Source organism: Oculina patagonica, chromosome 2 (genome assembly GCF_052425735.1).
Source record: "Oculina patagonica isolate OP01 chromosome 2, crgOcupat, whole genome shotgun sequence".
NCBI lineage: Eukaryota > Metazoa > Cnidaria > Anthozoa > Scleractinia > Oculinidae > Oculina > Oculina patagonica.
In genome coordinates this window covers 27857758-27882457 of record NC_135759.1, presented here as the reverse complement: position 1 = coordinate 27882457, position 24700 = coordinate 27857758, and the positions used below count along the sequence as shown (strand labels likewise).

The 24700-nt window shown below is 38.9% G+C and overlaps 3 protein-coding genes across 3 annotated transcripts; all 3 read right to left on the bottom strand.

The window, feature by feature from the left end:
- Nucleotide 1: 1 nt before the first annotated feature.
- Nucleotides 2-4149, bottom strand: LOC144643883 (uncharacterized). The gene is made up of 4 exons (XM_078503270.1): nucleotides 3909-4149; nucleotides 3468-3586; nucleotides 1368-1696; nucleotides 2-734 (listed from the first exon to the last, which is right to left on the bottom strand). The coding sequence occupies exons 1-4, from the start codon at nucleotides 4038-4040 to the stop codon at nucleotides 490-492; spliced, it is 825 nt and encodes a 274-aa protein (XP_078359396.1). The 5' UTR covers nucleotides 4041-4149; the 3' UTR covers nucleotides 2-489.
- A 1275-nt stretch (nucleotides 4150-5424) lies between these two features.
- On the bottom strand, nucleotides 5425-10768 carry LOC144642262 (uncharacterized). Its single transcript, XM_078501240.1, has 5 exons — nucleotides 10755-10768; nucleotides 9508-10408; nucleotides 8226-8780; nucleotides 7487-7610; nucleotides 5425-6312 (listed from the first exon to the last, which is right to left on the bottom strand). The coding sequence occupies exons 1-5, from the start codon at nucleotides 10766-10768 to the stop codon at nucleotides 6086-6088; spliced, it is 1821 nt and encodes a 606-aa protein (XP_078357366.1). The 3' UTR covers nucleotides 5425-6085.
- Nucleotides 10769-13102: 2334 nt separating this feature from the next.
- LOC144641922 (uncharacterized) lies at nucleotides 13103-19609 on the bottom strand. The gene is made up of 5 exons (XM_078500939.1): nucleotides 19188-19609; nucleotides 16366-17266; nucleotides 15082-15636; nucleotides 14356-14479; nucleotides 13103-13460 (listed from the first exon to the last, which is right to left on the bottom strand). The coding sequence occupies exons 1-5, from the start codon at nucleotides 19268-19270 to the stop codon at nucleotides 13234-13236; spliced, it is 1890 nt and encodes a 629-aa protein (XP_078357065.1). The 5' UTR covers nucleotides 19271-19609; the 3' UTR covers nucleotides 13103-13233.
- Nucleotides 19610-24700: the final 5091 nt, after the last annotated feature.

Genomic DNA, 24700 nt, shown 5'->3' with positions numbered 1-24700 from the left:
CTTATGTGCATTAATAGAAATAATTTCCCTTTATTCTTTTCAAGGTGGAAAAACATAGGGTTCTCTTGTCAATATCAAATACATATTGCCTACTGTGGTAAATGTAACAACTAGATGTTATTGTAACGACGATTTTGTTTTTCAATAAAAGATGTAAAAGGTACCATCTTTTGTAGTGACGTTGGGAACGTTTTCAAACACAATTCACGTTCCGAGAGAAAAGCAAAATGTCCAGCTGGTGCGACGGCTTCAGAAATTATAACACAATTCTCCTTCAATCAATACTAAGAAGTCTAATTTAAAAAGGAAGGTACAAGTATGAAATACCATTCCATAAGAGTCGTGTTGTCTAATTGCGCTCTTGAGAAATGCCATTGGTACACATATGTACGTATTACTGACCCATTTAAAATCTAACCACAGCGCATACTCGTTACAATGCTGTGAAATATGAAGGTCGACGATAACTTTCTATGAGCTGTTTAAGATTTATACAACTTTTCCATTCATGGCGTCTTGAACACTTATAGACTCTTTTTCGCCTTCTGACTTTGGTAGAGCACGATGTTTTTCCCTCCGTCCCATTAGGAGCTGAACAAACTGACCAGGAATGGTATTAATTCCATTGTTGTTTCGGAAGTCCACCCACATTAATGAGGGGAAGTTTTGTGCTTCTTCTAACAAGTAGTGGAGCTTGTGCACGGATTTTATATTTAGCTTATTACCACGCAAACCTGAAAAGAAATAAGATAAAAAACAATTTGAAGCTTCCAATTAATCAATTACCTGATTATCTAGTTATTCAGAGATAGATAGATAGATGATAGATAAACTTTATTAATGTGTCAAGGCCACATAGCCTGGGAAAATCCCATACTAATTTGGGGACATAAAGAATGAAGAATGACTTTGCATACTCGGCATATTTTCCTTTTCGAAGATGCCTATGTTGTTCAAAGCTATCTGCTCTCTTGAGTTGTTTATAAACCGTACAGAGGGAATGGTGCGCTTCCCCGCGTGTTCCCTGTTTTTTGCCTTTTACTGACCAAATGCAACGGCGCCTCAAGACACGAGACAGTGTTAACCTCAATAGCACGCGTGTGCTTGTTTTTTAAATGAATTGGCTAAACCCACCCCGGTCAAATCGAAATGTTATTGCTCTGAGAGAGCTATCACAATTCCCAAAATACTGCACGGCTGTTTGTCAGTTGACCAGCGCTAACATGATTTGTTATGTTCCAGTTTCCGGCTGATGAAGATTTCTTTACAAATATGGTCCAAAATGGTCTAACAGTGGTTCTAACTAACATAGATTTTTCCCGGTGCTAATTAATGTTTTCCCATGGTCCAAAATTCCAGTCACTTACCTAAAAAGCAAAGACATTCCAGTTTCGTCATTAATTCAAAAAGCTTCGAAACATTGTCGTGGTTTAGCGTACAAAACACCAACTCTATTTTCTTGACTTTAGGACATCTGGACAAGAGGGCTATTAACTTCTTCAGGTTTTTTCTTGATGACAAGTCCAAGCCATATATGCAGATGACTGACAAGTCAGATTTTGCTAACGTCTCTTTATTGGCTTTTTCTAAGTCGTCTATGATATCATTCGTGGGGTCAAAGTCAAAATGCTTGATAAGTAATTTGCAAATGTGGCAAATTTGCCGTTCGTTTTTATAGATCAGTGCTTCGTGAAGTCTAAAACAGCAAGGAACGAAAAAGAAAAACAAAATTATTAAAGGAGAAGTTCACTCCAGAATGGCCATTTATTTTCATACCGCTAATAAAAAGTTTACACAAAGATAAGTTATTCACCAAAATTTCAGACTCCAACGTTCGCCATAACCCTACGAAATCTCTCCCAAAACTCGACAACTGAACGCCGCCATCTTGGAGCTGGTAATGTATGCGTGACGTCAAAGAGCTCAACCTGAAGTTTAACGGGAAAATTTTAATAGTTGAAACTCCTTGTTTTTTGTATTTTTTGGAGCTCTGTTTGAGCAAAATGGAGCTGCACAAACAGGCATTTTGACAAACAAATGCCACTTCGAAAAAACAAGGAGTTTCGAGTATTTATATTTTCTTTATTTTTTTCTTCAGGCTGAGCTCTTTGACGTCACGCATACATTACCAGCTCCAAGATGGCGGCGTTCAGTTGTCGAGTTTTGGGAAAGATTTCGTAGGGTTATAGCGCACGTTGGAGGCTGAAATTTTGGTAATTAACATATCTTTGTATATACTTTTTATTGGCGTAAAGAAAATAAATGGCCATTCTGGAGTGAACTTCTCCTTTAAGTTTTTTACGGTGGGCAGTACATTTTGCTATGGTAACAGTACGTTTAACAGACTGACGAACATAGTAGCCCAAAGGACGCCCCAACTTCTAATTCATGGGTACGCCACAAGAGTAAAAATAATTTTAAAAAATGTCTAATACTTAACAATTTTCCATGAGTGTGCTTTGGATATGAGATGGTAGATAACCAACGAAGTGCGTAATAATTGTGTTATTAAAAACACCCAAAGAATTGCAATATTTGAGCTTCCCGGCTGTTTTGTGACGCGCACAGTGACACTTACCATATTTGTGGTCCATGGAAAATGAGCTCATATACCATGGCTTGTAAACCAATCAAAACTCAAGAATTGCAATATACCATGGCTAGTTTTTAATACTGGTAAATATTACTGGACTCTAGATCGAGCGTCCCTGGGCAGGTTAAACACTTTACTCTCACAGTTCCTCTCTTCAACCATGCGTAAAAATGTGTACCGGCGAGTTACACGCTGGAAAAACCCCTGCTATGGATTAACATCCCATTCAGAGGGAGTAGAAATACTCCTAGTCGCTTTGTGCTATGGAAACTGGGGCTTTAGACTTTTCCCATCGGTTATTGAAAAGTCCATGTTGAAAACTAATCAGGGGCACCCAACGGAATATTTCGTTAAAATATCTGTTCGGAAGACGATTTGAGATCTAGAATTTTCGGAACATTCACTGTAAATTTTTTTGCTTGCCTGCCTTTCCTAGGATTTTCGAATATCTAAAAATGGTATAATTGTTCATTTTTTAACGGATTTTTACTCTAGAAAGGTCACCAAATCCAAAATGATCACTCTGGCCAATCACAAAAGACATAGACAATCCAGTGAACCTATCAAAACTCGAAGCAAATACATCTAGCCGGCACGATGCGCGAGAAAACGAGTGCAAGCGAGTCACGACTGATTTTGGTTTTACTTCTGATTGGCTGAGAAAGTGGCGTAGGAGTTTTAAACAAATTACTAATCAAATTAATGCAAAACCAGTGCAAATGCGTTTATACTTCCGTCACTCAAGTGAAAACTTCTCAGATCTGACTGTTGTGATTTTTTAATAACCACAGGGCAGCATCTCACAAATTAAACGAAAGAGATCTAGGTGTTTTTTTTACGTATGTTAACTGCTTGAAAACAACTTTAAACTTACCTATGTAGATAACGATATGCATCCCGATCAACAAGGAATTCGTTGGCAGTAAGAAGCTCCGATACGGCTAGATTACTTAGCCTCTTGGTCGCTGCAGTCACACCAAGATTATTCGAGAACTGAGCGAACATTAAAAAAAAGCTCAATAATTACCAAAAAACTTCAGACTACTTTAAAAAACCGTGATACGTGTTTCACAGAATTTAAGCTGTTCTTAGCTGAAGTTCTTTTTCAAGAACTGTCACTTGCACGTCCGTTAGATGAACATAATTCTAGCTAGTTTAAAAATAAAAGTAACGAAAGCCATTTGAATAAGCAAAGAATAAATATGAGTTTTGAAGGACTCAGAAACAGTAAAATGCACGTACTCTGGAAAGCCATTAAATTATCCAGGTAAAATTAGCTAATGCAGTTTCCTTTCTCGTTAAACCAAAAACATACCTCTTTAAAAACATTCACGGCTTGTCCAAATATTCCTTTTTGAGAAAGTCTTGAAATTTGTCTAATATAATGAGCACGTAATTGGTAAGGCTCGAGTTTATCTTCTGCTGTATTGCTTGAGCAACAAGACATTTCCTTGATATAATCTTAGTTTTCTTTCTTCATTTTTTCTGTAAAAAGCCGTTATTTTAAACCAAATTTCGCGAGCACAGCTTTCGTCACAATGTCGATGTGCGCGCGCTTAGCGCGAGTTTATTTGTGACGCAACAAACAGCGAGGCGCGCGGATTAGCACGACTCGTTTTCAACTACCGATGCATCCTTGCACTGCCCACTCAACGGTCAAACGTCGAGCACGTGCGCAGTTCCTGCAAAAACTGCTCGAAACTTTTCCATACAAAGTCTTAAATTTTCCGAAAGCTTTCGCTTTCCCCCCCCTGGATTGGAAATTTGATAATTGATTTCCACTGAGTTTCCAAGCTTGAAATTTTCTTACACCGTACTATTTCTAAAGCAATTTTCACACTTTCAAGCCAGATTCTTAGAAAAGTTCGTGGCGGCGAAAACTAGAGGTGACGTCATTTTCGCGTTTGACCGCCAAATGCACTGCCTGTATCACGATAAAATGGCGCCGACATTATGCACGTCAGCGGTTTCATCCCCGCGACTAGGGCACGACAACGTTCTTACCCTGTGCGCAAGTCATCGTTGTCTTTGGTTAATGTTAATTTAGAATTACGTCCCCAAAAATCCGTGCCGAGTTACATTCACTCGCGTTATTTATTAACTTGCTCCAACTCGAGTGTCAACGCGGAAGCTTTTAAAAATCTGCGCAAGCGCGAGAGGTACCGGAAAATTCCGGTTATAAGTCCTGGGCTTATACAACTTCGTAAGGGGTTTTAGGTGGGCTTATAAGTGGAGGGACTTATATCCGGGAGGGCTAATAAGCGGAACAAAAAAATGTTTCGAAACGAGCCACGGCAGCGTTGATCGAAATACGTTTTTTTTAAGTTTAAAGTCATAATAAAGCAGCATCTAGCCCTGTTCAGTACTGTCCTCCAGTAGAGGTGGGCTTGTATCCGAGGAGGGGGGCGGGGCTTATAACTTGATGTTTTTTTTTTTGTTTCCAGGTATGGGTAGATGGGCCTATAACCTGCAGGGGGGGCTTATAAGCGGGGACGGGCTTATAACCGGAATTTTACGGTATTTAATGATCATTTATTATCCAACCTCGAGTCTTCACTAACTGTAGTGCGCAAGCTTGACGAAACGAGCCACTCTCAGGAGTTCCTTTGCAGGATTGATGTTGATTGGTTTTGAAAAGAATAAAAAATGGCCTGAAGTAAAACACCAAAGCGTTCGTTAAGCCTCAAATTAGAGCACAACATAACATAACCTATACATTGAGCCATGCTTTTGAAAGCTAGGCATGCGTAATTCAACCGGTAGTCCATCGTATAATATACAATGATATTTATTTTCTTATATGACTAAAACTTAGACATATTTACCGGGACTATGAGTCATCATTATTGTTCCTTGTCACCCCCTTGGGAGCATAGAGCGTCGACCAGTTGGGACTATGAGTTAACAGTAGAAAAGGTTCGAGCGCAAGAACGAAGGCAGCAAATAACGAGCTGAAGTTTCATTGTGTAAAAGCGAATGTTTCTGGAAAATAGATTCCTTGTTAAATTCAAACCAAAATACATCCGGGAGACTGGTGGCGTATTTTCCATATCCTTACAAGTGAGGATATTCCCGCTTTTGTCGTGTTGTTAAGTTCTTTAACTGTTATTTAATTCTTGCTTTTGTCCATACAACATGAAGAAAATTAGCGGCGGTTTAAAGATAAAACCGCCCCTATCCCCCTCCCGAGGGCAAGGAACTAAGCTATTGAAGACAAAAATTATGCTTTCTCGTGTCCAAAACAACATTTCACTCATTCGCTGCGGTTATTCGTAAAGAAAAAATTGCTTCTACTACTCAAAAATAAAACTCATATCTTTTTTTAGATTTCGGAGTTTAAAGGGAATTTTTTCACTGTATACTTTATACTATTTTAGTGAGTTCCAAGATCCATCATAACGGGGGCAAAACATGATGGGTTAATGTCTTTCTTGATCTGCTTTTTGCCTTAACAGTAAACGTATCACGGGTGCATTGTTTTCCTGTATAGTTTCATCTGATTTCTTCCCAGTCCGCCTCTGACTCGTCTGCTTGAAAGGAAGTGGTGCGGTAAGGTTTGCTTGGATGACTTGGAATTTCAGGTAGATTTTCGAAGCTTTGTGCTTGATTGGTAGATGTTGCGTACGCCTCGGAAAAAATCGTAGTTGACTCGGAAAGTGTCGGGAGTGAGTGTCGAATTACCCGACTTGTGTCGGGAGAAGACGAAACCTCGACATCCTCTGCAAATTAAGTAAATAAAAAAATAGTGAACTACAGTCGAACCCCTAATAAGCTGCCAGTTATTAAAGTCCCGAAACTGTTGTCAGTATAATTGATTAAATGGCCACCACTATTAAGCGGTCGCGGCCACCCTTGTGCCGTCCCGATCGGTGTTCCTTTATTTTTCCCCCTATTTAGCCGCCAGCTAGAATCATAGTTAATATAGGGAAATGTTTAGGAAGCGCGGCAAACATCAAAAGAGCAAACAAAGAGGCCAAGATTTATGTTGGAAGGTCCACGACCCTGCACATCTTTTGTTTTGCGCTCATACACTATGCATGAATTACGTAATCGCAATGTTTTTATTGGTTAGTTACATGAACACACTAACCACCTATTGTATTTTGTCAAGTTTTGTGCAGGGTCAACCCCCAAAATAGCGAACAAAAACATACAACAAAGACCTTTGTCGGGATTCCTAACCATTTCCCTCTATTAACTATGCTAGAATGTTATTTACAATTTTGGCTTTCTTCTCAACAAGGTTTGACAGACAAGATTCTAAAAATGAAAGCGGTAGCTGACAAAATTATTCAAACACATGATTATTGTCGACTCCATGAGTTTTCTTCATGCTATTTTGTATTGAAATAACGTGACATTTCCAAAAGGTCTTATGCTAGTCATAACGAACCCATATTAAGCGGCCATTCTCTATTTAGTGGCTAGTTGCAGGTTGGCCGCTTAATGGGATTCTACTGTAGTAAATCACAGTTAAAGAGGCTCACAAGAGTTTGCAGCACTTTCCAGCTCTCATACCTTGCAAAAAGTTAAGGTGGCTCTGAAACCGCTCCAGAGAATTTTTTTTAACTATGCAAAAAGTTGTACCTTAACAAGCTGATCATTATTCATTAATAAAAAATGGGGGTCACCGAACTCCTTTTTGAGTTATAAGCACTTAAAGCTAAACTTAAGGGTGTTTTCAACAGGTTATACCGGTACTTCTGTTACCAATGACGTCAAGAAAGTAATCGCAATTTGTTTATCGATGATTGAGCATTTGGTTGATATCATTTTTGTAGTAGTAACTGATAAATGTTTGTAGCACTGACCCATCAAAGTATATAAGAGCTGGAAAGTACTGGAAACTGTTGTGAGCCTCATTAAGTGATTTATCATTAATTTTTTACTTACCATGGATGTCCGCCTCTCTTACAGATCGGAACTCAGCCACAGTCTGACGCTTTAGAAGTGGTCTGGGTTTTTTCCTCTTTTCTCGTATTCTTGACTTGTCGTCCAAGTGTTCCAAGTCCTTGATCTGAAAACAACAATGATAGCAATACGTAAACATTACTATAGATTGCGTATTCTGAACCTTACAAAACAACTTCCAAAAACTTGTTTTCATCTAAAGAGTTCGTTGAGGGTAAGACGCATTGACGGAGTTAACGATTTACACAAACTTTTGAGTTGTCTCGAATGGAGCAATATAGTGCTGGTTAAATGGTAATATTATAACTAATTTTGATTTTTAAACGGCGATCCTGTATAGCATTGGCAACTTTGGGAGAAAATATCCTCTTTTTATTTCATTGGGCTCCGTCGCTAAGTTACGGAATTTATTTTCTCCCAACTAGCTGCCCATACAATGCAATATTTCTGTCTCAAAATCGCAACTGGTTTACAGTAAACTTTCTCTAAAACGGACACCTTCGGGACCGGCTCCTACTGTTCGTCTTAGAGAGGTGTCCGAAAATGACTGAAAAACGGCAGGGACGGGACCAACACCAAATGTCCGTCTTATGTTGATGTCCGTCTCAAAGAGGTGTCCGTTAAGATAACGTTGACTGTATTCTAACTGAATGCCTAATAAGTTTTACATAACATGACGTAAATTATTAATTTTAAAATTATAATGGACATTACTGAATACCTGTGTTGGTTTGTGCAGGTTGATGTAGAATTGTACATCTCCTTCCCCATGCACTGATATCTTGCCGATCACATCAGGTAGCTTCGTTGGATCACTGAGCCTAAATTTCAAGAAGAAATCTACAAACGTTGTCTTGCCCGTAAACATGACGGTACGCTCTTCGGTGTGGTCAGCGGCATCCCGGTCGGGCTCAAAGCTACCACGTACAAGAAATCGAGTTTTACCGAGAGGTAAAGAAAGCGGTTGCGAGCACACTTCAGAAATAAAGCATCTGTCAGGATTTCTAGGTTGTGAAATGTCAAAGAGAGCGACTCTCAACACAAACTGTTTCCCAGGCTCTGCAATCTCGGTCATGAGGCCTCGAAGGGAAGTGGTGACGAAGTTGTTGTTGTTATCGTTGGCATGGTAAATGAGTTCCCTTGAAATGCAACCGGATATTTGTTCGATGTAGCGCATGTTGTTGTTGCTGCTTGTTATCCGCCGAACAAGTTTATACAGTCCTCCTCTCGTGATAAGAAAGGAAGCAATTTTGGACCCGTTTTCCGTAACCTCAACCTGGAAATAAAATACCGAACCAAGTAAGCCAAGCCCATGTTTCCCTGGGGCTTTCTACTAATGAACCACGCAATTGTATTGGCCAGTTTTTATCACTATGCCATTAGTTAGGCATGCTGATTAATTTTTTCCCAGCTATTTTTTTCTACAGTGTTACATTAGATAACTACACACTTGAGATTTCAAGTCACTGATACAGAATGACGGAGGAACCAATTTCTGAAAGCTGTCCTCTTATCAATGTTGTTTCACCTGCAATGGCTAACTTGCACCGTTCAAACAACCTTCATCGCGACTATCGAGAATTTTGAAGGCTATTAAATCCTGTAAAGGTTAGTTTACACGAGCATTTTTTTATGTGACAATATTTAATTGCTTGTGAAGACGAGGAAAATTGGCCAATTTTTATGTGACAAATATATTTGCTGAAGAGCTGGCGTCTTTTTATGTGACAAATGAAAGTCGTCACGAACGAAAAATTGTTCGCGGCAAAAAACGGTGGCAAATATTGCCACAGCATTGATGGTCCCTAGCCTCCCAATCTCCCACTGGGCACTGTGTACGCGTATCTCTGTGCGTATCTCTGCTGTCTAAAGTCATTACTGGCGCCCTAAACTTTGAACTGTTGACAAATAATTGTTGTGCCGTTTAAACGATCAAATATATTTGTCATATAACACATTTCAAACAAAGACATTTTTGACTAAATAAATAGTGGTAATCTTACCTCTGGTGTACTGTAATGATGTTTCCATAAGACAGTGTCCTCGTCCAGAACTTTACTCTGTAACACTGCTATCCTCGTGTTCTCTCTTGAAAAGAAATCTTCAAATCCATCTCCTAGCAGGGGTAGGGTTAGTTGAATGGGCTTCGTGAAACGAAACTTCGAAGGACGTATGAGAACAACAGGGCTGGATGTGATATCCATCATGTTACTGGTGTCCAGATCTTCTGGACTGCAGCTCTGAGGTGGCAGCCACGAACTGAGTGATCTTGGGGAGACTGGGGCTGGAGCTGGCACGTTATACAAGTCGTCCGTACAAATTGTTTCTAATGTCACTGGCGTTTTGCGAGTTACGCAGCCAACGGGAAACTTGATTTGAATTCCCGGATATTCCGCGAGCTCCACCTCACAGTCTGCGTATTGATCCAGGTTCTTTGTTACCTGAGGATGCTGGGTAATTTTAATCGTGTAAAATCCGCTTTTCTTGCAAATGATTCTTGCTTCGGTCCTCGCTGCGTTTACGTGAAAACAGAATGAATCCATTGGCTTCCATTTAAGGTGTTTAACACCATTTCTAACCCAAACATTGCTGCAATAGAGGCAAACCATCTGCCCGGAAGATTTTGGAGCTACACAGCTCGGTAGCTTTAACACAAGCTCTGCAGACGGCTCGAAAACAAATTCTTTTGGATAAATTTGTATTATGTCGGAGACTCTCCTTTCATGTTCTTCCAAAAAAGGTTCATATTGAAGCTTGTTGAGAATTCTGAATCTGACACTTGTCGACTTCGAGTTTTCCACGCAAATAGCTGATGTTTTGAGCTTTATACCAAGAAATTCATGCGATGCCTCAGTGAATCCACGTGTTACGGTCCCTGCCCGGATCCAGTCACTTGATATGGTGCTAAAAGGGGAAAATGAATTTTCTATTAAATAACGATTGTATTTATCGTATGTTTTCTTTTTAACTTCATCCTATAAAATCCAAGTCTGTTAGCAAAGTATGTATTCCGTATGACGCAGTTTCTCCTGTATTGTTTGTTTGTTTTTTTCCTTTGCTTGTCTTTTTTTGTGCGAGGGTTACACATTTATCCTAAAAGCCCCTTGTGTTAGCCGCCATCTCCCTTGAAGGGCCGAGAATAGCCTTAACACCCTAAAGGCACTTTCAAGGCCCACCCACTTCTTTAGAGGGTGGCTTAATAGGGTGGACGGCTTATAATAGAGAGGGGGGCATATTTCAAACCAAATACCTGTTAAGGTACATATCAAAATTATATTGTTTTAGTGCTATTTAGTAAACATCGTGATATATAATGATAATGTCACAAAATAATAACAACAGCAAGTACATGTGGTGGTCGAATTACTGTAGAAAGGTAAAGTTACCTGTAAAATGTCGTGATCTATCATCAAGGGTGGGTAGGGAGGATTTACAAAAATTGAATTTCCAGAGGGGGTTTTACTAGCGAGAGAACACTAAAGAAGATAAGGGCTTTAAAATAGAATGTTTGTGGCATCCGAGTAATTACGTCGTCTCTCTCTATTAAACAGGCTGCACGGGAAACATTCACTTTTGTTGACAAACTGGAAACATAATCCGTTTTAGGGAATAGAAGTATCGAGTCTTAAAAAAAGTATTTCCATTCAAAACCTTTATGGTATTGGTCTCTGAACAGGGAAGTTAACTTTCTTTTGTACTGTATTGAGGGTTTGTATCTTGACTGGGAAAGATCACCACCACGAAAGATGAATTTGTTGCCATGTTTTGTCAATGTTAGGGATTTAAATTCAAAATTCAATTCATTGTATATGGCACCTGCCATGCTATAATGTATATATAACTATTTTAAAAATCATTATTTTCCTCAGAAAAATTCGGCGTTTCTTTAATTCTCAGTTTAAAAGATGCCGTTCGATGCGAATATTAGCGAACAATTTGAAAATTTCCCTGCCTTTATACTGCTTCTTTTAGGCGTTTGGCGGGCTTGATTAATTGAATAGCAAGTGGAAAAGCTGCTCTTATATTCACAGACCGCAAAAGATAAGTCAGTGAATTTAACCTGCCGGTTTTCTTGCGAAATAAAGATGACAATTAAACTACAAATACACCAAAGAAGAAACTTATTCAGTTTTGAATGTTATACTGGAAAGCAACGCAATAATAAATTGACCGCAGTGCTGTCGATTCCTGATGCTTAACCGATTCCCTGAAGTGGCAGAGACTTCGCTCGCTGCCTGCTTCTGACCAAAGAAGTTGGCCACTTATACACGTGAGTAGTGTACAACTGAGATGTAAAAAGTAAAAAGCTAGCGCCGATTAGAAACGTTTTCGATTCCTTTTTGAAATCGCCTGAAACAAGGACATGCCGGGCCGCACGCATTTCGCCGCCTCCAGCTGACAAAAAAACGGTTCATAAAATCGTCTTGTCAGAAAACGTTTGGTTTATCAGCTTTTATTGATTTAAATGACATTTTCCGAAACGTTTGTACTGATCCAAACAACTTTTTTTCACTTGTACGTGATAATGTTCACAATTCAAAGTGGTACAAAGACTACTTTGCATTCAAAACATCTTGTCATGACAACGCCGTTTACGCCGAAGAAAATACTGGACTGCCTACAAGTCAATAAAGTTCGTATTTACTCGATGTGAATACATATTCCATGGTGTAACGGATCCATTTTCGTATAATAGGCTGTTTCAGATATTCATGCGAAAAATAACATTGAGGTGTTGCGGGGGCGGGCTTGTAACCGGAATTTTACGGTATTAATGATCATTTATTATCCAACCTCGAGTCTTCACTAACTGTAGTGCGCAAGCTTGACGAAACGAGCCACTCTCAGGAGTTCCTTTGCAGGATTGATGTTGATTGGTTTTGAAAAGAATAAAAAATGGCCTGAAGTAAAACACCAAAGCGTTCGTTAAGCCTCAAATTAGAGCACAACATAACATAACCTATACATTGAGCCATGCTTTTGAAAGCTAGGCATGCGTAATTCAACCGGTAGTCCATCGTAAAATATACAATGATATTTATTCACTTATATGACTAAAACTTAGACATATTCACCGGGACGATGAGTCATCATTATTGTTCCTTGTCACCCCCTTGGGAGCATAGAGCGTCGACCAGTTGGGACTATGAGTTAACAGTAGAAAAGGTTCGAGCGCAAAAACGAAGACAGCAAATAACGAGCTGAAGTTTCATTGTGTAAAAGCGAATGTTTCTGGAAAATAGATTCCTTGTTAAATTCAAACCAAAATACATCCGGGAGACTGGTGGCGTATTTTCCATATCCTTACAAGTGAGGATATTCCCGCTTTTGTCGTGTTGTTAAGTTGTTTAACTGTTATTTAATTCTTGCTTTTGTCCGTACAACATGAAGAAAATTAGCGGCGGTTTAAAGATAAAACCGGCCCTATCCCCCTCCCGAGGGCAAGGAACTAAGCTATTGAAGACAAAAATTATGCTTTCTCGTGTCCAAAACAACATTTCACTCATTCGCTGCGGTTATTCGTAAAGAAAAAATTGCTTCTACTACTCAAAAATAAAACTCATATCTTTTTTAGATTTCGGAGTTTAAAATAGTATACTTTATACTATTTTAGTGAGTTCCAAGATCCATCATAACGGGGGCAAAACATGATGGGTTAATGTCTTTCTTGATCTGCTTTTTGCCTTAACAGTAAACGTATCACGGGTGCATTGTTTGCCTGTATAGTTTCATCTGATTTCTTCCCAGTCCGCCTCTGACTCGTCTGCTTGAAAGGAAGTGGTGCGGTAAGGTTTGCTTGGATGACTTGGAATTTCAGGTAGATTTTCGAAGCTTTGTGCTTGATTGGTAGATGTTGCGTACGCCTCGGAAAAAATCGTAGTTGACTCGGAAAGTGTCGGGAGTGAGTGTCGAATTACCCGACTTGTGTCGGGAGAAGACGAAACCTCGACATCCTCTGCAATTTAAGTAAATAAAAAAATAGTGAACTACAGTCGAACCCCTAATAAGCTGCCAGTTATTAAAGTCCCGAAACTGTTGTCAGTATAATTGATTAAATGGCCACCACTATTAAGCGGTCGCGGCCACCCTTGTGCCGTCCCGATCGGTGTTCCTCTCTTTTTCCCCCTATTTAGCCGCCAGCTAGAATCATAGTTAACTATGCTAGAATGTTATTTACAATTTTGACTTTCTTCTCAACAAGGTTTGACAGACAGGATTCTAAAAATGAAAGCGGTAGCTGACAGAATTATTCAAACACAGGATTATTGTCGACTCCATGAGTTTTCTTCATGCTATTTTGTATTGAAATAACGTGACATTTCCAAAAGGTCTTATGCTAGTCATAACGAACCCATATTAAGCGGCCATTCTCTATTTAGTGGCTAGTTGCAGGTTGGCCGCTTAATGGGGTTCTACTGTAGTAAATCACAGTTAAAGAGGCTCACAAGAGTTTGCAGCACTTTCCAGCTCTCATAGCTTGCAAAAAGTTAAGGTGGCTCTGAAACCGCTCCAGAGAATTTTTTTAACTATGCAAAAAGTTGTACCTTAACAAGCTGATCATTATTCATTAATAAAAAATGGGGGTCACCGGACTCCTTTTTGAGTTATAAGCACTTAAAGCTAAACTTAAGGGTGTTTTCAACAGGTTATACCGGTACTTCTGTTACCAATGACGTCAAGAAAGTAATCGCAATTTGTTTATCGATGATTGAGCATTTGGTTGATATCATTTTTGTAGTAGTAGCTGATAAATGTTTGTAGCACTGACCCATCAAAGTATATAAGAGCTGGAAAGTACTGAAAACTTTTGTGAGCCTCATTAAGTGATTTATTATTAATTTTTTACTTACCATGGATGTCCGCCTCTCTTACAGATCGGAACTCAGCCACAGTCTGACGCTTTAGAAGTGGTCTGGGTTTTTTCCTCTTTTCTCGTATTCTTGACTTGTCGTCCAAGTGTTCCAAGTCCTTGATCTGAAAACAACAATGATAGCAATACGTAAACATTACTATAGATTGCGTATTCTGAACCTTACAAAACAACTTCCAAAAACCTGTTTTCATCTAAAGAGTTCGTTGAGGGTAAGACGCATTGACGGAGTTAACGATTCATACAAACTTTTGAGTTGTCTCGAATGGAGCAATATAGTGCTGGTTAAATGGTAATATTATAACTAATTTTCATTTTTAAACGGCGATCCTGTAAAGCATTGGCAACTTTGGGAGAAAATATCCTCTTTTTATTTCATTGGGCTACGGAATTTATTTTCTCCCAACTAGCTGCCCATACAATGCAATATTTCTGTCTCAAAATCGCAACTGGTTTACAGTAAACTTTCTCTAAAACGGACACCTTCGGGACCGGCTCCTACTGTTCGTCTTAGAGAGGTGTCCGAAAATGACTGAAAAACGGCAGGGACGGGACCAACACCAAATGTCCGTCTTATGTTGATGTCCGTCTCAAAGAGGTGTCCGTTAAGATAACGTTTACTGTATTCTAACTGAATGCCTAATAAGTTTGACATAACATGACGTAAATTATTAATTTTAAAATTATAATGGACATTACTGAATACCTGTGTTGGTTTGTGCAGGTTGATGTAGAATTGAACATCTCCTTCCCCATGTACTGATATCTTGCCGATCACATCAGGAAGCTTTGTTGGATCACTGAGCCTAAATTTCAAGTAGAAATCAACAAATGTTGTCTTGCCCGTAAACATGACGGTACGCTCTTCGGTGTGGTCAGCGGCATCTCGGTCGGGCTCAAAGCTACCACGTACAAGGAATCGAGTTTTGCCAAGAGGTAAAGAAAGCGGTTGCGAGCACACTTCAGAAATAAAGCATCTGTCAGGATTTCTAGGTTGTGAAATGTCAAAGAGAGCGACTCTCAACACAAACTGTTTCCCAGGCTCTGCAATCTCGGTCATGAGGCCTCGAAGGGAAGTGGTGACGAAGTTGTTGTTGTTATCGTTGGCATGGTAAATGAGTTCCCTTGAAATGCAACCGGATATTTGTTCGATGTAGCGCATGTTGTTGTTGTTACTTGTTATCCGCCGAACAAGTTTATACAGTCCTCCTCTCGTGATAAGAAAGGAAGCAATTTTGGACCCGTTTTCCGTAACCTCAACCTGGAAATAAAATACCGAACCAAGTAAGCCAAGCCCATGTTTCCCTGGGGCTTTCTACTAATGAACCACGCAATTGTATTGGCCAGTTTTTATCACTATGCCATTAGTTAGGCATGCTGATTAATTTTTTCCCAGCTATTTCTTTCTACAGTGTTACATTAGATAACTACACACTTGAGATTTCAAGTCACTGATACAGAATGACAGAGGAACCAATTTCTGAAAGCTGTCCTCTTTTCAATGTTGTTTCACCTGCAATGGCTAACTTGCACCGTTCAAACAACCTTCATCGCGACTATCGAGAATTTTGAAGTCTATTAAATCCTGTAAAGGTTAGTTAACACGAGCATTTTTTTTTATGTGACAATATTTAATTGCTTGTGAAGACGAGGAAAATTGGCCAATTTTTATGTGACAAATATATTTGCTGAAGAGCTGGCGTCTTTTTATGTGACAAATGAAAGTCGTCACGAACGAAAAATTGCTCGTCGCAAAAAACGGTGGCAAATATTGCCACAGCATTGATGGTCCCTAGCCTCCCAATCTCCCACTGGGCACTGTGTACGCGTATCTCTGTGCGTATCTCTGCTGTCTAAAGTCATTACTGGCGCCCTAAACTTTGAACTGTTGACAAATAATTGTTGTGCCGTTTAAACGATCAAATATATTTGTCATATAACACATTTCGAACAAAGACATTTTTGACTAAATAAATAGTGGTAATCTTACCTCTGGTGTACTGTAATGATGTTTCCATAAGACAGTGTCCTCGTCCAGAACTTTACTCTGTAACACTGCTATCCTCGTGTTCTCTCTTGAAAAGAAATCTTCAAAACCATCTCCTAGCAGGGGTAGGGTTAGTTGAATGGGCTTCGTGAAACGAAACTTCGAAGGACGTATGAGAACAACAGGGCTGGATGTGATATCCATCATGTTACTGGTGTCCAGATCTTCTGGACTGCAGCTCTGAGGTGGCAGCCACGAACTGAGTGATCTTGGGGAGACTGGGACTGGAGCTGGCACGTTATACAAGTCGTCCGTACAAATTGTTTCTAATGTCACTGGCGTTTTGCGAGCTACGCAGCCAACGGGAAACTTGATTTGAATTCCCGGATATTCCGCGAGCTCCACCTCACAGTCTGTGTATTGATCCAGGTTCTTTGTTACCTGAGGATGCTGGGTAATTTTAATCGTGTAAAGTCCGCTTTTCTTGCAAATGATTCTTGCTTCGGTCCTTGCTGCGTTTACGTGAAAACAGAATGAATCCATTGGCTTCCATTTAAGGTGTTTAACACCATTTCTAACCCAAACATTGCTGCAATAGAGGCAAACCATCTGCCCAGATGATTTTGGAGCTACACAGCTCGGTAGCTTTAACACAAGCTCTGCAGACGGCTCGAAAACAAATTCTTTTGGATAAATTTGTATTATGTCTGAAACTCTCCTTTCATGTTCTTCCAAAAAAGGTTCATATTGAAGCTTGTTGAGAATTCTGAATCTGACACTTGTCGACTTCGAGTTTTCCACGCAAATAGCTGATGTTTTGAGTTTTATACCAAGAAATTCATGCGATGCCTCAGTGAATCCACGTGTCACGGTCCCTGCCCGGATCCAGTCACTTGATATGGTGCTAAAAGGGGAAAATGAATTGTCTATTAAATAAGGATTGTATTTATCGTATGTTTTCTTTTTAACTTCATCTTATAAAATCCAAGTCTGTTAGCAAAGTATGCATTCCGTATGACGCAGTTTCTCCTGTATTGTTTGTTTGTTTGTTTGTTTTTTCCTTTGCTTGTCTTTTTGTGCGAGGGTTACACGTTTATCCTAAAAGCCCCTTGTGTTAGCCGCAATCTTCCTTGATGGGCCGAGAAAATCCTTAACACCCTAAAGGCACTTTCAAGGCCCACCCACTTCTTGAGAGGGTGGCTTAATAGGGAGGACGGCTTATAATAGAGAGGGGGCATATTTCAAACCAAATACCTGTTAAGGTACATATCAAAATTATATTGTTTTAGTGCTATTTAGTAAACATCGTGATATATAATGATAATGTCACAAAATAATAACAACAGCAAGTAAATGTGGTGGTCGAATTACTGTAGAAAGGTAAAGTCACCTGTAAAATGTCGTGATCTATCATCAAGGGTGGGTAGGGAGGATTTACAAAAATTGAATTTCCAGAGGGGTTTTTACTAGCGAGAGAACACTAAAGAAGATGGGGCAAAATAGAATGTTTGCGGCATCCGAGTAATTACGTCGTCTCTCTCTATTAAACAGGCTGCACGGGAAACATTCACTTTTGTTGACAAACTGGAAACATAATCCTTTTTAGCGCCGGCGGGGAATAGAAGTATCGAGTCTTAAAAAAAGTATTTCCATTCAAAACCTTTATGGTATTGGTCTCTGAACAGGGAAGTTAACTTTATTTTGTACTGTATTGAGGGTTTGTATCTTCTCTGGGAAAGATCACCACCACGAAAGATGAATTTTTTGCCATGTTTTGTCAATGTTAGTGATTTATATTCAAAATTCAATTCATTGTATATGGCACCTGCCATGCTATAATGTATATATAACTATTTTAAAAATCATTATTTTCCTCAGAAAAATTCGGCGTTTCTTTAATTCTCAGTTTAAAAGATGCCATTCGATGCGAATATTAGCGAACAATTTGAACATTTCCCTGCCTTTATACTTCGTGCATCTTTAGCTCCTGCCCGAAATTAATTGAATAGCAAGTGGAAAAGCTGCTCTTGTATTCACAGACCGCAAAAGATAAGTCAGTAAATTTAACCTGCCGGTTTTCTCGCGAAATAAAGATGACAATTAAACTACAAATACACCAAAGAAGAAACTTATTCAGTTTTGAATGTTAGTAAGCTACTGGAAAGCAACGCAATAATAAAGGGACCGCAGTGTAGTCGATTTCTGTTGCTTAACCGATTCCCTGAAGTGCATGGCAGAGACTTCGCTCGCTGCCTGCTTCTGTTCACAGAATTTGGCCACTTATACACGTGAATAGTGTACAACTGAGATGTAAAAAAGTAAAAAGCTAGCGACGATTAGAAACGTTTTCGATTCCTTTTTGAAATCGCCTGAAACAAGGACATGCCGGGCCGCACGCGTTTCGCCGCCTCCAGCTGACAAAAAACGGTTCATAAAATCGTCTTGTCAGAAAACGTTTGGTTTATCAGCTCTTATTGATTTAAATGACATTTTCCGAAACGTTTGTACTGATCCAAACAACTTTTTTTCACTTGTACGTGATAATGTTCACAATTCAAAGTGGCACAAAGACTACTTTGCATTTAAAACATCTTGTCATGACAACGCCATTTACGCCGAAGAAAATACTGGACTGCCTAAAAGTCAATAAAGTTCGTATTTACTCGGTGTGAATACATATTCCATGGTGTAACGGATCCATTTTCGTATAATAGGCTGTTTCAGATATTCATGCGAAAAATAACATTGAGGTGATGTTTGTGTGAAGTACAAATAACAAACAAACTTTAACAAGTCTGTATCGAGCCCGTCAATAAAGTACTAACCTGACCGCCGGCTTCATATCTCCCTCTTCCTCTTCCAATATCAATTTACTTAAGGATTGTTTTGACCTGCTTTTCCACTCCATAACAACGACATCAATCAACGCGTTGTTTGAAAAAGGTTGTTGGCTTCTCGATGTGCTAATTACGTGCAATTAGAAGGAAAGGTAATTCATCAAAGTCAACGTGAAAATTGTAAATCGAACTTTAGTTGAAACCTCCGCTGGGAATAACTCGCGTTGTACAGCGAGGATTAGTAAATGAGGTTGTTAATATATGGAAAAGTTATTGCATCTATTGTTTACTCAAGGATAGCTTTGTTTAACAAAGATTGCTTTCTTTTAAATTAATGAGACCTCGTGGTAACCAAACAAGCAACAAACTAAATGGATCTGATCATCTCCAAGAAAAGCAAGTCTGTTTTGAAACAAGCAAGTACTGAAATTAAGTATCATACTTTCTTTCACTCACCAGTTCAAAATGTCACCGTAAAAAGTCAAACTCTAAACTCGGCTCCTTCAAATGGTTTTTCGCATGCCTTTTTGTTGAACAACTGTAATAAAAGGCTATTGTTTATTTGTACTTTGCTTAAGTATTTGCAAACAGTTTGAAGCTTTGAAATTTTTATTTGTCTTTGCCCGAAATGTAAACATTCAAACTTTGCTCTGTCGGTACTGACTTGTCGACCTAACAACTGACTACTGAACTTAGCTTTCAGTTCAATAAATAACTTACTTTTTAGGGGAACCTAACTTTTTAACTCTTCTATATTTTAACTTTATACCGGCTAATACTGTTGCAAAAATTTGAAAACGAAGGCATACCATACAGATTCACTCGATGTTTAAAAAAAAAAATACGACTCGAGAAAGAAACAACAAAATTTAAAGTGCTACTGTGATGAAATTCGCATGTTTCCTTTCGTAGCCGTTTTAAAATATTATAATGTACTCCATATGAGAAGAAAAATGCCGTTTACAGTTTTCAAATATCTCTCTTCGTTCCAGCGATATTCAAGTTTTAAAATATGCAAATTAGCAAAGTTGTGACGTCATAGACTCAACCAAACTTTGATCAATGTACACAAGTGAAACTGATGCGTGCAATATCAACTGATTAGCCTACGTCCCTTTTTAGAGGACTCCAAGGCAACGACATGTTGTAGAAATGCCTTAGTTTATTTAATTAAGAGATTTTCTTCGGTTTTACAGTATGTATTTCTAAATGCCACGTCTTAAAAAAAATTTACACGGTATCTTTTTAAAAATACGTGAAATATGAGATTGTTAAAACGGAATAGCTGAAAAATAATCAAAATTAAGGTAAAGATGCCTGTCAAAATATTGTTGCCATGGAAACATCAAGTTCCGCAAAACAAAAAACAAAAACAGTCGAGAGCATCACTGTAGCGCTTTTAGTTTTCTCTCTTTTACCTCTCATTAAAACAACCTCTTAACCGAAAACAATTGCTTATACTGACCAATTATCTTCTAGCTAGAAACTAACAACCGGATTTCCCCCATGCAGCTGAACAGCTGAAAATTATTCGTAAGTTTCGTTTGAAGGTTTTACACTAATTGCAACTAAGCTGATTTTGTTTTGACGCTAAATGCGAAGTTTCCATACACTTTTGTGGACCAATATAAAGTAAAATTTGTCTGAACTTCCCAGCTATGAAATCGAACAACCTAATTTAAGAGATTTGAAACGATTTTAAAGCGTCGATGTTTTGATACAGGGAGGGACTTAATCAAAACAAAATCACACCGTCACACATAAAAACAGAAAGCTGGGTGCGAAGCCTTATTAGTTGGGAAGGTGGGGGTTAAGGAGTGAAGAATAAGGCATTTAAGTGGGTTATACTTTTTCTCGATATCATTTTTTCTTTTTCAAAAAAAGGATGGGGTATTTTTTGCGTTTTTTGTTGAACAAATGGATTCTCTCTTGGTTGTAAAATTATTGCCTCATTGCATCAGTTCCCATCCCTGCAGGCTGGGGAGGGGGACGGCAACTTTCCTTGTTGCCTAAAGCAACGGAAGCCGGCGGGAAGAGAATGAGCAGCTGAGTTCGATGACACTTTTTTAATAAAATAACACAGCTGCTAAAAATAAATCATCAACAACGTGATTTTTTGCCTGTTCTTTGGGTTGACGCGTGATTCACACAAATGATCACGTTTTTCAGCAATGCGCTACGTGGGACGTTATCTTTTCTCAATTCTGTCGTTGACTGGCAGCAATCTTGTAAAGAAAACACTTACATACGCACAATTTATTTACATTTTGTTTTGTTTTTATTCTAAACGTAAGACGGAACATAAACTGATAAAAATCCTTAATCTACCACTGGACCAAGTTAACCAAATTACATTGTGTTTATGGAGCGAATGTAAATGCCATGTTGAGAACAAATCAGTGACTAGAGCTTCTACTTCTCGTACGAGTTCGTTTCCTTTTAGTTTTTAAGCTGAAAACCCTTAACACGATAACATAAAAACAGTCTAAAAACAACCTAACGTCATATTCAGTTTGTTTAACACTTTATAGCATCCACGTATTTAAAACGTCTTGAACACGCAAATTTTCTCTGTACCACGAAAGCGTAATGTTATCAACAAGAATACTTTGTTCAAGTTCTTCACAAATAGCCATTCGTCGCTCGGGATGAGCGTTTCGATAGTAGTGATAAAAATGGAGATCCAGGGCTTCATAAAAACGCCCTTCGACGCGCACCTTTGTTTGTGCATTTTCCCGGTGCTGGCCACCGTCGTGACCTGTATTTACCGTTGAAGTGCATTTGCTGCCATTGCTACAGCTATTATCCGTTCTCCTTTCAACCTCAAACATTGTCATGTAAGATGTTATATCGTCGCTGTTCCCAGTCTTGTTAGGGTCGATTTTTTCTCCGTTAAAATCCCTATAAACTTCCATAACTTTGTCTCTCTCCGTAAAAGCACGCAATTGATCCATGTTTTGATCGAATGAAAGCAGTTCTCGATGGGAAATTTGGCCGTCACTGTGTCGGTACGCTTTGCTAGGTCTGAGCCGTCGTCGAAGTAGGTGAACAGGTCTTCGAATTTGCCTTTTGCTTTCAGCAATGGGTTTAATCTCAAATGCACCGTTCTTGGGGAAATCACCATCCAGGGATATACCATCTATCCCACGTGCATCAGAGCCAATTAATGTTTTTTCCTTTCCTTTCAGCCCTTCAACCTCAGTCGACCTTTCAAACGGATTTCTGAACTCCGTAGCCGCTAGGCGTAAAGGAGGAAACTGCTCCTCAATTTTGACGAAAGAATTGTACGATCTCTGATTTTCTTCTCTCTCTTGGCGGGGTAAACATGTCTTACTTGCATGAAGCGGTCGGCTTTCGATTCGAGGGAGTCTTGGACGATTCGATGCAAAATTATTGTATCCAAAATCCTTCAACATCGAACTGTTATTAGTGCCGTATTTTCTCTGAATCGGTGGTAATCTCGTTTGGCCTGAATGCGGTTCGTTTGTCATATATCTATTCGCCATCACTCTGTACTCATAGAACGTACACGCCTTTGAAACTGCAGTGATGCGTGCTTCGGGGAAAATGATAAAAAATATCAGAGTGGCTATATTTGTCATTAGCCCTAAAGCAATTAAAATGGAAATTAACCACGACTCATACAAGAAAACGTGTTTTCTCCGAAACAAGTGCTATGGACATTTATAATGTCATTAACTTTGCCTCAGTTTACCAGGATCACTCTTCCGTTTGTTTTTAATTTTCTTCCTCGATAAATGCTTTTGACACTTTTGTCCGTATCTAAGCAAATTTTTATTTGAAGTTAAAAATCGACATGACTTTTTACAAAGAAGAGGTGTCAACAGAAACAATTTAACAACAATTTACTGCAAGAACAATTGTTTATTCGAATTATTGCCATTTCAACCCTTAAGGATAAAGAACAACTGCTCTAGCTGCTCTAATTCTCTTTATTTTTGGAACAATATGAGGAACTCCACGAGTTATTTTGACTAATTTGGAGCCGGATTCTCCCGAATCGGCTTCAGACTGGATATGGCAAAATGACAAGCAAAGAGAAAGTGTCCTTTATGAATCAGTTTCTTAAATATGCCTTTATTAATTTGTTTTAAAAATCTACGAATTCAAAAATTCGTAATGCGCTCTTCTCGATAAGATGCTTTCTAAGATTTTACGACCTTTTTATGATTTATTATTTTAACACGGATTTTTCCCTGCTCATTCGACAGAAGCGCCTAAAAATAAAGATCTGCAAACAGATTATTTTCTGTGTCTAATCGTAGGGAAAGTTTTCTTTCTTTTTCGCCGATCACCTAAGCTTACTCCCCTGATCTCGTATTCATGTTGATGGAGCTACGTGTCTGATCTGTCGTATTCAACATGTAATGCAAAATACACGCTATTTTTCCTTGTGCCTCACTCTGAGAGAGCCGCCGCAAATACTTTTTTTCTTTACAAGACAAGCCAAAGAAAGCCAGTTGAAGTGATTTTCTTTAAAAATTGTTTACATCTTCGCGGCTGAAGTAAGACTGGTTTGAGGCCCTTTTGGTCGCTGCCAAAGCTTTTTTACGCCACACAGCCCGGAAACGCAAGCTGTGTTTAAAACTATAGAATAAACAACTCTTACTTCCGCTTGCCGTGCCTTCACGTGATGCACTGAAACATGCAGGGCGGCCAATCAAAATGCGCGTAATATCTCGGACGGCGATCTTGGTAGTTATACAATTGAACCACCTTAAATATTGATTTCGTTAGGCAAAACGAAATTATTTCAATATCCATGAAGAAATGCCCCATGTAAAGGGGAGAACCATTGCACAACTTGCTATAACAGATTATGCTCGCGGCGCAGACTGCCCGAGCAGATGATGAAATCTCATGCAACAAATGTTTTCAGTTGTTTCCTCTGGTTTCCTGTAAACTCCTCAGCTGCTGAAACCCCCGACACAACGAGATAAAAGTTCCAAAATTACTGGGAACCAAGACATCTTATCTTGTGTTTGATCTACAGCTTTGTAATTCTAAATCAGTATTAAAAACTCACGGCTGCAAATTGAAACAGCGGCGAGATAATTGCTGTTTTTATACTTTTTAACCGAAAAACCGACAATTGAATAAATAAACTTTCCATCTTAAACAAAAGAGGATTTTACAGTTAATCACCCAGTTGTGAAATGTTTATCCTCTTTTATGACCATTCATCAAACTACAGAATGTAGAAGGTTGAACTTTTTTCTTCTGCACAAGCAATTTCTAGAATGATTTACTTGTCGTAGTGCAGTTAGTTTTGCCTAAGGCAAATTTTCATGATCAGATGCCGGGAAATGTCAGAGCAATCGGAAGAGCCGGTGAATAGTTTGTTAATGACCGCAGTGAATTTGTGCCGACGCACCTTGTCTTGGACAAAACACACGTTTTTATTTTTTGTCCGGCAGACTCAGTTAATTTGCATTTTTTTGACGAAAATAGCTGTAATCATGTTTTTGTTCACTTTTCGC

Bases quoted from the DNA above. Each gene is read 5' to 3' on its own strand.
- LOC144642262 (XM_078501240.1), bottom strand. The intron at 8,781-9,507 runs GTAAGATTACCA...TTTTATTTCCAG, and splicing joins ATCATTACAGTACACCAGAG to GTTGAGGTTACGGAAAACGG. The intron at 7,611-8,225 runs GTATTCAGTAAT...TGTTGTTTTCAG, and splicing joins ACCTGCACAAACCAACACAG to ATCAAGGACTTGGAACACTT.
- LOC144643883 (XM_078503270.1), bottom strand. From the start codon at position 4,040: ATGTCTTGTTGCTCAAGCAATACAGCAGAAGATAAACTCGAGCCTTAC. The intron at 3,587-3,908 runs GTATGTTTTTGG...ATGTTCGCTCAG, and splicing joins CCGTGAATGTTTTTAAAGAG to TTCTCGAATAATCTTGGTGT. The intron at 1,697-3,467 runs GTAAGTTTAAAG...TTGCTGTTTTAG, and splicing joins GCATATCGTTATCTACATAG to ACTTCACGAAGCACTGATCT.
- LOC144641922 (XM_078500939.1), bottom strand. From the start codon at position 19,270: ATGGAGTGGAAAAGCAGGTCAAAACAATCCTTAAGTAAATTGATATTG. The intron at 17,267-19,187 runs GTTAGTACTTTA...TTCCCCTTTTAG, and splicing joins GATATGAAGCCGGCGGTCAG to CACCATATCAAGTGACTGGA. The intron at 13,461-14,355 runs GTAAGTAAAAAA...CTTAAATTGCAG, and splicing joins AAGAGAGGCGGACATCCATG to AGGATGTCGAGGTTTCGTCT.